This window comes from Crocuta crocuta, unplaced genomic scaffold (genome assembly GCF_008692635.1).
Source record: "Crocuta crocuta isolate KB4526 unplaced genomic scaffold, BGI_CrCroc_1.0 scaffold587, whole genome shotgun sequence".
NCBI classification, from domain to species: domain Eukaryota; kingdom Metazoa; phylum Chordata; class Mammalia; order Carnivora; family Hyaenidae; genus Crocuta; species Crocuta crocuta.
Genome location: NW_027532403.1, coordinates 1,778,859 through 1,789,056, shown reverse-complemented (window position 1 = coordinate 1,789,056; position 10,198 = coordinate 1,778,859). Strand labels below are relative to the sequence as shown.

Below are 10,198 nucleotides of genomic sequence, written 5' to 3'. Positions count from 1 at the left end.
CATGTCTGTTCTTTATTTAAAGACTGTCCTTGGTACTTTGTTAATATTACATATTGCACATTGTGAAATAAGCTAAACAATGGGGAAATGATGTTTTTGCAGCAGCAACCTCTTTTCCTATAAAAAGTAATTAACAGATATTGAATCTAAGCATCTCTCTCCTAAAGAAATGGCTAAAATGTGTTGGCAGTCAGTATCCAAATAGAGGGAACAGTTTCAAGAGATCTATGGCTTCCTAAGAACTTTCATCTTCAAAACAAGGTATTGAGTCCTTATGTGTCTTTCTCGTTTCAGTCAGTCAGTCAGTCAACAAATATTTATCAGTCTACCACATGGCAAGGCCTGTGATAGTGCTGAGGTACACTGATGAACAAGACAGAGAAAGGCTGAACAAAGAGGGGATTAAGACAGAGGAACAGGGCAGGGATTTCTGTGTTTAATTAATTGAGGACTATTAATCAAGAATGACCTCTCCAGGGCTGTCCGTGACATTCAAACTAAAACTGAAGCAAGCGTAGTCTTTTTTTTTTTTTTTAATATTTTTTATTTATTTCTGAGAGAGAGAGACAGCATGAACAGGGGAGGGTCAGAGAGAGAGGGAGACACAGAATCTGAAACAGGCTCCAGGCTCTGAGCTAGCCATCAGCACAGAGCCCAACGCGGGGCTTGAACCCACGAACTGTGAGATCATGACCCGAGCCGAAGTCGGACGCTCAACCGACTGAGCCACCCAGGTGCCCCTGTAGTCTTTGAAGTCATCAAGGGCAAGAAATCCCAGTGTGGTGGGTGCGTCCTGGGGGGCGAGAATAAAAAATGAGCCTGGAGAGGAAAGCTAGAGGTCACTGCTGGGTTTTAAGAAGGGAAAGGACAGGATGGTGGGAAGGGGAAGCAAGGAAATGGGCTACTGAGTGCTTCTGCATCAGCCCTGGTGGAGATGCAGAAGGCTCACATGCCGTGGTAGTAGAAATGGTGGTAGCAGAGAGATTTTGAGTGTACTCTGAAGTGGAGTCAACGGGGCTCAAAACTAATTTGACGTGAGAATGGGGTTGAGAAAAAGAGAGGGATTATCCAGGACTCCTAGGTTTCTGGTCTAGGATCATTTCCCGTAGCTGACTTCCCTCAAGGCATTTACCACAATTAAAGCAACTTAAGCCATTATCTTGTTATTTTACTTATGTGTTTATTCTGTTCGTCTAGAATAATCCTGTCAAACAGAAAAGTAATGCAATCCACGTATGTAATTTTAAATTTGCCAGTAGCCACATTAAAGAAAGAGGTGAAATTAATTTTAATGACATATTTTACTTAACTCAATCTATCTAGAATATTATTTCAGCAGGCAATCGGTATAAAATCAATGAGAAATTTCACACTTCTTTTTGCATTAAGTCATCAAAATACAGTGTATATTTTATGCCAACAGCACATCTCAATTCAGAGTAGCCACATCTTTGGTCCTTAAAAATCACCGGTGGCTAGTGGCTGCGTGCTAGACAATGCACATCTAATATGGGCCACTGATATTAGTGGCATACAGTGACTATTTGATATATTGTGAATGAGTGAATAAATAAATGCCTGGTGTTGAGGCCTTATCTGAGGCAGTAGTTTTGAGGGGTGGGGATCAAAGCTTCTGTTTTGGACTTGTTCTGTCAGAGGTACCTCTGAGGCCTCTAAGTAGAGAAGTCAAGAAAAGAAGTAGATATGAAAGTCTGGGACCAAGAAGAAAGATCTGGGCAGAGACATAACACAATGCAATAATACCACCTCGCAGTGTGGTATTGCAGATTAATAACTTCATTCAAGAAAAAGATCATCTGTAAACATTTCTCAAGTGCGTTGCTATAGGTAAATTAAGCTTTCTTTGCTGCCTTTCAAAACACAGAAAGAATGAAATGCTCTACTTTAAACTCCATGGCTAAGTAGCTGCATGACCTTGAATGAGACTTTACCTTTCCTGTGCCTCACTGTTCTTATCAACAGAACAGGGGAGTTAAATCAGATGATCTGTAGTTCTTAAAATAACTTATGACTTAATGTTACAGTTAATCAGGGTTAACTCTGTCCAGATATTGAACTTGCAATCCGATCAGGGTGTGAAGATCATCTCAAAGGAAGTCAAGAAATTCAGGAATGAATTCCAAGAGACAGACATGTAATCATGTGACAGGGAATAACCTCACTTTCCTCATATGTTAATGGCATGACAACTCTCCTGATCATCTGTCAGGGTTGTTTGGAGGACTGAAGCAGGTAAGTCACGTGAATTTGTTTCATAATCTGAAGAGTGGTAGAGAAATTAGAAGTGCAATTGCTGTTACAGTAGATCTTTGAAACACTGAATTATCACTCCCAACAAGTATCAGGTCGCGTCCCTGTCATTGAGCCTTAGGGCATGTGACTTGTCACTTTTGTTTAGTTATGATAGGTTTTGGTGTTGGAATACGCTCACTGTGAGGAAGGAGACAACTGTAGAGTCTGGGTATCTCCAGAGAGCGCCTATCTTTGAACGTTTACAAGAACACAATGGGATACACCAAAAAGGAACAAGAAAGAAAGTGGGAAGGAGAGAATTCGCGGGCAGAAGAGGAAGAAAGGCAAAGGCGAGCCCGGGAAATAAAAGGCGAGTCCAAAGGAGTTGCAACGATTGGGAGGGGAAGTGGGAACCTCAGGGCAGGAACGGGAGCCAGTTGGTTGAGGGGCAGGGGTGGTGGCGAATGAGTGGCTAGTCCGGCGACTTGCCAAAGCGGGCACCCGGGCGGAGGAGGGGAACGGGAGGGTGGGGCTTGGCAAAGGCAGGGCAAGACTTAAANCCTGGGGCAGCCTCGCGAGGCAGGCGCTCGCAGGCGAGAGGGAGACGCGCGGAGCGCCCGGCAGCCGCGCCACCATGTGCGAGCTGTACAGCAAGCAGGACACCCTGGCGCTGAGGAGGAAGCACATCGGGTGAGGGCTCGGTAACTAGCGCCAAGGGCGGGGAGCTGAAGCGGGGCACGGAGCTGGCGAGCAANCCGCTCGCGCGCGGTCGCGCGCCCTGCAACCGCGGATGCGTGGGAGCTGCCGGCGGCTGCAAGAGTCGTCCCACGCGGCTTAACAGCCCTCGAAGGGGAACTCCATTCCAGGATGGGGGCTGCGAGGGAGATGGGTAGCCCTCCGCCAAATCCCACCAACCCGAAAGCTCTCAAAACTGTGAACTCAAAAATATATTTTTTAATTTTTTTAATCTTTATTTGTGAGAGAGAGGTGACAGGGCGAGCCGGGGAGGAACAGAAACAGACAGAATCCGAAGCAGGCTCCAGGCCCTAAGCTGTCGGCACAGAGCAGGAACTGGGGGCTCAAACTCACCAACCCAGAGATCATGACCTGAGCCTGAGCCGACCTGAAACTGAGCCCAAGTCAGATGCTTAACCGACTGAGCCACCCCGGCCCCCCTCAAAACTATTATTAACAGTGGCTATAAAAATAAACTAATTCTAACAACTTTCGTGTATTTAAAAAAATTTTTTAACGTTTATTCATTTTCGAGAGAGAGCATGAATGGGGGAGGGGCAGAGAGGAAGACACAGAATCTGAAGCAGGCTCCAGGCTCTGAGCTGTCAGCACAGAGCCCGATGCAGGGCTCAGACTCACAAGCGGGGAGATCATGACCTGAGCCAAAGTCAGATGCTTAACGACTGAGCCACTCAGGCGCCTCCTGACAACTTTGGTTTAAACTGAACTTTTTCTTCTTGCATGCTTGGTTAGGAAGATAAAGAGTTAATCCAGTCAGTAGAAAAAAAACTTTAAAGACATTTTCTTAAAGGTAAGATAACACTTATCCATCTTAGTCTCCCAAGCTGTGCTCTCAATTAAGAAATGCAATGTTCTTTTGTTTTGCGCGTGTTATAAACGACTCGGTAAAATACTAGTAAGTGTACAGGACTGAATGTTAGACCTGGGCTCTGGTCGTAGTAGGGTGTCATGTTACCTGTGTGACCTCTGTCAGATTACTTTAATTTCCTCTTCTGTGGGCGTAGGAATAACATTCTGCTTCACAGGAGTGAGCAAGTGAGATTAATAAGCATGATCTGGTTTCTAAAAAGGCACATGTAAATATAAATGATGATTGTGGCCACTGCAAAAGCAAAGGCCTGCGATCCTTACATGTAATTAACAAGCACTGTCACGGGTGACCACCAGAAGACTGGGGACACAAGAAAGAAAAGAAACAGTATCCACTTCTAAGAAATGCTGGGCTGTTGCTCATACTGATCTCCTGGTCTCAACCCAAACGTTTCTAGATGGCCTTTTAGGAGCCTGGTTGGAACTCTCTCAACCCCCACATAGGGGAGGCCAAAATGGTTCCATTCCTCCCTCATTACTCAATGTCCCCTTGTTTCTTTCTGTTAGTTTTCAATCCTGTATCATTAGATTCCAGTGAAAACCCAATGATTTCTAGTGTGAGCAGAAGAAATTCTGTGAAAGGAAGAATATCACCATGGAAAGCCCTGAAGAATTTTACCTGAAATCTGAGTGGCAAGATGCAAAGTACCCTTAGCAAAGGAGGGCGAAGTCTACACTTACTAGTCTGCATTCATGACAAAGGTTTCCTTTGGCTTTTAACTCGGAGGTATAAACTAACAGCTGAGTTTGAACTAATAAGAAATTCTCATTAAATATTTTCTTTTTAACTGATGATGCTTAGTCTGAGGTAATTTTAAATTAAGATTACCTATACACAATAAGTAAAATACTTTCCAAATAGTTACATATCAATTTAATATGTAAGCATTTCATTACCTTCCAAAATACTTCCAATGCGGGTGGCATTTTTTTTTGTGCGTCCAAAATCACCAAAATAAAAATAATGTATTCTATTTTAGTTTATATATATCCATAGAGGTAAGATCAAAAACCTTTGTGATGTTTCTTTTACTAAAATTTATACTCCAGACATTCATCCAAATAACCCAAAATATGGATGATGTTTTATTATGCTCAAAATAATGGACTAAGGGATGAGAAGAATAATTGGATTTCCTTATTTAAGAATGGAAAATCCATTTGATACAGGATAAGTAGCATTCAAAAGACATGAGAATGGTCTCCTATAAAATCTCTTTTATAGTATTTAATTCCAATTTATTTGTATTTAACTTTTAGTGCTACTCATTTATCAATTCGATCAGAAAGGGAGAGAGAGAAAACAAGCAAACACTGACTTGGCTATGGTATAGGACAGTCTACTATCAAATTCAGGGTTTTTTCACTAATTGGATGTGTAGCCTTGAACAAGTGTCTTGATTTTTCTGAGCCTCGGTTTTCTCACCTATAAAAATGAGAATGATAATAACCCCTATTTCATATGATTGTCAGGAGGATTAAATGACATGATATTTGTAGTATGTGTCAGTTCCTGAACATAGTCAACCTTGAAAAAAAAAAAAAGGTTTTTGTTGTTGTTGTTGTTGTTTTCTTTCTGATAGAACAAAACTTCCCAAAGGAAATTAGTTATTGGTTTGTGTAATTAGAGCTGTCTGAGTTGACCCATGTGCCTCTAAACGGAGTTGTCAAATCATGGCAGATTTAGTATAACAAACACATGCAATGAATGATCAGTGTCACGAATGGAGGATTAAGGTGAAAGGTTCCAGGCTAATATGAAATTTTTTTTAAATGTATGTCACCCAGGTTGTGTTTCCCTTTCCTTTAGGTAACTGTAATTTTCCACTGATCATGACCTTCATTGAAAAGGAAAAACACTGAGCAGTCCTTCCAGACCAACGTGTTTCCTTTCATTATCTCTAGGCCCTCCTGCAAAGTTTTCTTTGCTACGGATCCCATCAAAATAGTGCGAGCCCAGCGGCAGTACATGTTTGACGAGAAAGGTGAACAGTACCTGGACTGCATCAACAACGTGGCGCACGGTACATGTCCCGTCTGTGGTGTGCCGTGAAGGACACCTTTGTGGAGTAAGGCAGACATAGCACCACTGACACTTGTCCCAGGAATTGCAGTGGCAGCAGCTCTGCGGCTGAAGGGGGTCAGTCGTCCCAGCCAGGAACAGTTAGTTATCGAGCAATGTGGGAGAGAAGGAAACTCAGCTTTTTTTTTTTTTTTTTCTTGCTTCAGAATCCCCCTCACTTCCTAGGAATTTAAAATTGTAATTCCTTTTTTTTTTTTTTGGTTTTTGTCTTCTAAATTTTAGTGGGACACTGTCACCCAGAAGTGGTCAAAGCTGCCCTGAAGCAGATGGAACTGCTGAACACAAATTCTCGATTCCTCCATGACAATATGGTTGAGTACGCCAGACGCCTTTCAGCAACCCTGCCGGACAAACTCTCTGTTTGCTATTTTACAAACTCAGGGTATGTTTTGAAGTTTCCCACCCCACCCCCATTCCCACCCATCACTTTGTTTACTCTCTCACACCTGTCTTTCCTTTTGATTTGCGGTGGAGCATCGAAGTCTAAAAAGTTTTTCTGAGATTCTTGCCATTTATTAAGTGACCACATGCTGCGGCCCTGACTGTTCTGTTTCCTTCTGCTTTTACTCCATGAGCTTGTGGTAGATAGGATCCTAGACAGCATGTTCCAAGGTTTTTGGCACAGCCACTGATGATTAACATGTGCTTGCCATTCAACTTTTTATTACCATGGCTTCCCTTGGTGAAAGGTAAGGAAAGCTATCTAGAATGCTTTAGTATCCCTGAAGGAGAGATCGTAACCATGGCAAAACTATCCAAGCTCGTTCTCATGTGAGAAAACCTAACCAGTCAAATGACACTCACCTCTACAGACAGTATAGGAAGTAGTTAAAAAAAAATCGATAGGGACCCCCTGCCTGGGTAGCTCAGTCTCCTAAGCCACTGACTCTTAATTTCCACTCAGTCGTGATCTCATTTTCTGAGATCTGGTGAGCTTGGGATTCATTCTCTCTCCCTCTCTCCCAATCTCTCTCTCTCTCTCCCCCACCCCTACCCATGCTCTCTCTGTCTCAAAATAAATAAATAAAACATTTTAAAAAATTAAAAAAATAAAGGGGCACCTGGGTGGCTCAGTCGGTTGAGCTTCTGACTTAGTCTCAGGTCATGATCTCACTGTTTAGGAATTCGAGCCCTGCATTGGGCTCTCTATAGACAGATCAGAGCCTGGAGTCTTCTTCAGATACTGTGTCTTCCTCTCTGCCTTCCCCCGCTTTTTCTCTCTCTCACTCCCTCCCTCTCTCTCTCAAAAGCAAATGAACATTAAAAAGTTTTTTAAAAAAAGAATCAATAGGGCCTGGACAGTTTTGTTAAAGTATGACTAAGGGATTTCAGCAAAGAAGGAAGTCTAAACAGCTATATCTTTTGTAAGACATTTTGATTGACTTGTTTTCTTAGGCAATTAAACATTTCCCTAACACAAATACAAAAAAGAAAGGGCTAAATTGGAAAGAATAGATATGTTCCAACTTTTAAATTCTGTAAATTCAAGTTATTCTCTATCCATTCTATGGAATATTCTGCAGACATTTAAAACTATGTTTTTGAAAATACATTCATCATGACATGTGAGAAGCCCACAACAGAATATTATATTAGAAGGAAAGCCGTACATAGAGCATAAACTCACATTTTAAAAAATGATGTATGTGTATATATGTATTAAAACTATCAGAAATTCTAAAAATGTTCCATCAGACGATACTGTAATTCACTATTCCCTTTTCAGTGAGATTTTAAAACCAAATTTATAAGCAGAAGATCATTCCTTTTCTTTGTAAAGAATGAAGAAATTTTGGGATCTAATTTGTTATTATATAAAGCTTTTCTTTTTCTGGCCTTCAATAAGTTAAATACTATAATATTTGACTTTCACTTCTAAAGAGTCTTACACTGTCACAAAGGGATTGGCCCCAAGAGCACTGTTGCCAGATACCGGAGGCAATGGAGCCTGGGATGGTACAAAGAATAATCCTGAAGTTAAATTGTCTGAATGCTGGCTCCCCCTCTAATTAGCCGTGAGAGCTTCCTGTGGCTCCTTGCCCTCTCTGAGGCATCTCTTCATCCATACAAAGGAGATAGCAGCTCCCGCCTTACAGAGGAGTTCTAAGAGTAAATGCAAGCCAAGCACTCTATATGATGTCTGGCAGATAGCAGACATCCCACAAATGATTATTTTCTTCTTCTGTGTCTGAGTATATTTAGACTGCCAAAACCAGAAAGAGAAAGTATGATCTTCATTTTACCCATGAGGAGCTGATCACATATTGGGTCAGTAAAACATTGTTTTGTGGTCAAGTTAATGGGCTGTCGCACTGCTGTTCCTCCAAGGTGAGGCTTCACTCGGGCTTCCTGACATCCTCAATGTTCGTCACCTACTGATGTGGCTGAACTGAAATTTGAGCCGAGCAGTATATCCTTTGAATAGGGTTTCTTCTGTGTGTCTCATTCCTTATTGAAGACCTCTGGGGAACTCGCATTAGAAGGATCAAGTGAGATTTGCTGGGTGGGCAAGACCGAAGGGGAAAGAGAAGACTTCAAATTATTTCTCTATCCATTTCTGAATAACTGGGATGTTACAACTTTGGTAATTAACAATTTGAAATATATTTTTTTAAAGCTATGTCATGTTGATCGCTCTGTGTTACCTTAATAGATCTGAAGCCAATGACTTAGCCTTACGCTTGGCTCGGCAGTTCAAAGGCCACCAAGATGTGATCACTCTTGACCAGTAAGTATTGGATGCAAGACTTCAAAGTAAGAAGCTCCCTCAGACACAAATCGTATTGATCTTGTCCATACTAAATACCACAAGCACATGTGGAGGAGGGTGGATATAGGGCATCAATGATTTTTATTCTGTATTAAGGTATCAAGGCCATCTTAGGCCTGAGAATACCTAATTCTATCTAAATTTCTGCAAATGGGAGAGGATCTCCTGGATGCTGTGGTCATGGCCTCATGGGCTTTGCATGAATCAGGGCTTGCTCTTTACACATTAACTGTTTGTTGAGCCACTACACTGCGTCACTCAATCTTTCTCAAAATAAAAATATAACTGATTTCTTAAAACTCTATACATTCTCATCGTTAGTGTGATTATCCACTGTAATTTAAAATTTTTTTAATGTTTTATTTTTTCTGAGAGAGAGACAGCATGAGCAGGGGAGGGTCAGAGAGAGAGGAAGACACAGAACCTGAACAGGCTCCAGGCTCTGAGCTGGCAGTCAGCACAGAGCGTGACACGGGGCTCGAACCCACAAACTGTGGGATCATGACCTGGGCTAAGTCAGATGCTTAACCAACTGAGCCACCCAGGTGCCCCAACAATTCGGAGCAAATTTAAAGAAGATAAGAAACCAAGATAGTACTTCCTCATTAGTTTGTGACTGTTAACAGTCATTATTTAATCTCATCTCCTAAATATGAATTTTTACATTTTAAACAAGAAAACTGGCAACTTACATTCTTTATTAAGATTTTTCTTTTAATTTTTTTTTTTTACCTCGCTGCTAATGTCAGCAATTCTCTTGTTTTATGTGCTGGGTGGCATATTCATTTTCTATTGTTGCTATAACAAATTACCACAGACTTTGTGGTCAAAGCAACACTAATTTATTCTCTCACAGAGAGTAGGTCAGAAATCCAAAATGGGTCTCATTGAGCCAAAATCAAAGTGTCAACAGGACCGTGCTCCTTCTGAGCATGAGTGAGTTTGAGTATTTCTTTGTATACTTACATGCTTCTGAGAATTACCTGTTCATGTTCTTTGCCCATTTTTCTGTTGGGGTTCCCATCCTTCTCTTGTTGTTTGTGTTTGCTTATATAGTCTAGATCTAAAGATCTCAACCTTGACTGTGTTTTAAAATTACCCTAGGAAATTTCTTTAAATGCCAGTGCCCAGGCCTCACCCCAGACCAAAGAAAATCAGAAATGGACTTCAGGAAACAGTATATATTTTTAAGTTTTCCAAGTCATTCTACTATGCAGGCAGAGTTAAAAACTACCATTGTGAGAGTTAATCTCTTTTAGTATGAGACATATCAAATATTTTTTCCCACCCTATCATCTGTCTTTTAGCTTTGTCCATGATATCCTTAAACAGAAATCCTTAATTTCCATCAAGTCAAATAGATAAAATTTTCATAGCATGGTTTGTGTTTTCTAAGCTTTGTTAATATCTCTCCCTGTACCCTCCAGAGCATGAAGATGTTCTTCTTCATTTCCTTCTGCTGCCTC

At 41.3% G+C, this 10,198-nt stretch overlaps 1 protein-coding gene across 3 annotated transcripts in view; it reads left to right on the top strand.

The window, feature by feature from the left end:
- Window positions 1-2,820: 2,820 nt before the first annotated feature.
- The window catches only part of ETNPPL (ethanolamine-phosphate phospho-lyase), a 33,475-nt gene continuing 26,097 nt past the window's right edge, over window positions 2,821-10,198 (top strand). For all 3 annotated transcript variants that reach the window (XM_077778479.1, XM_077778480.1, XM_077778478.1), the window contains exons 1-4: window positions 2,821-2,943; window positions 5,785-5,903; window positions 6,185-6,344; window positions 8,616-8,690. In XM_077778479.1, the coding sequence (XP_077634605.1) occupies window positions 2,888-2,943; window positions 5,785-5,903; window positions 6,185-6,344; window positions 8,616-8,690 (410 nt within the window). In that variant the 5' untranslated portion in view covers window positions 2,821-2,887. The remainder of the gene's footprint in view (window positions 2,944-5,784; window positions 5,904-6,184; window positions 6,345-8,615; window positions 8,691-10,198) is intronic.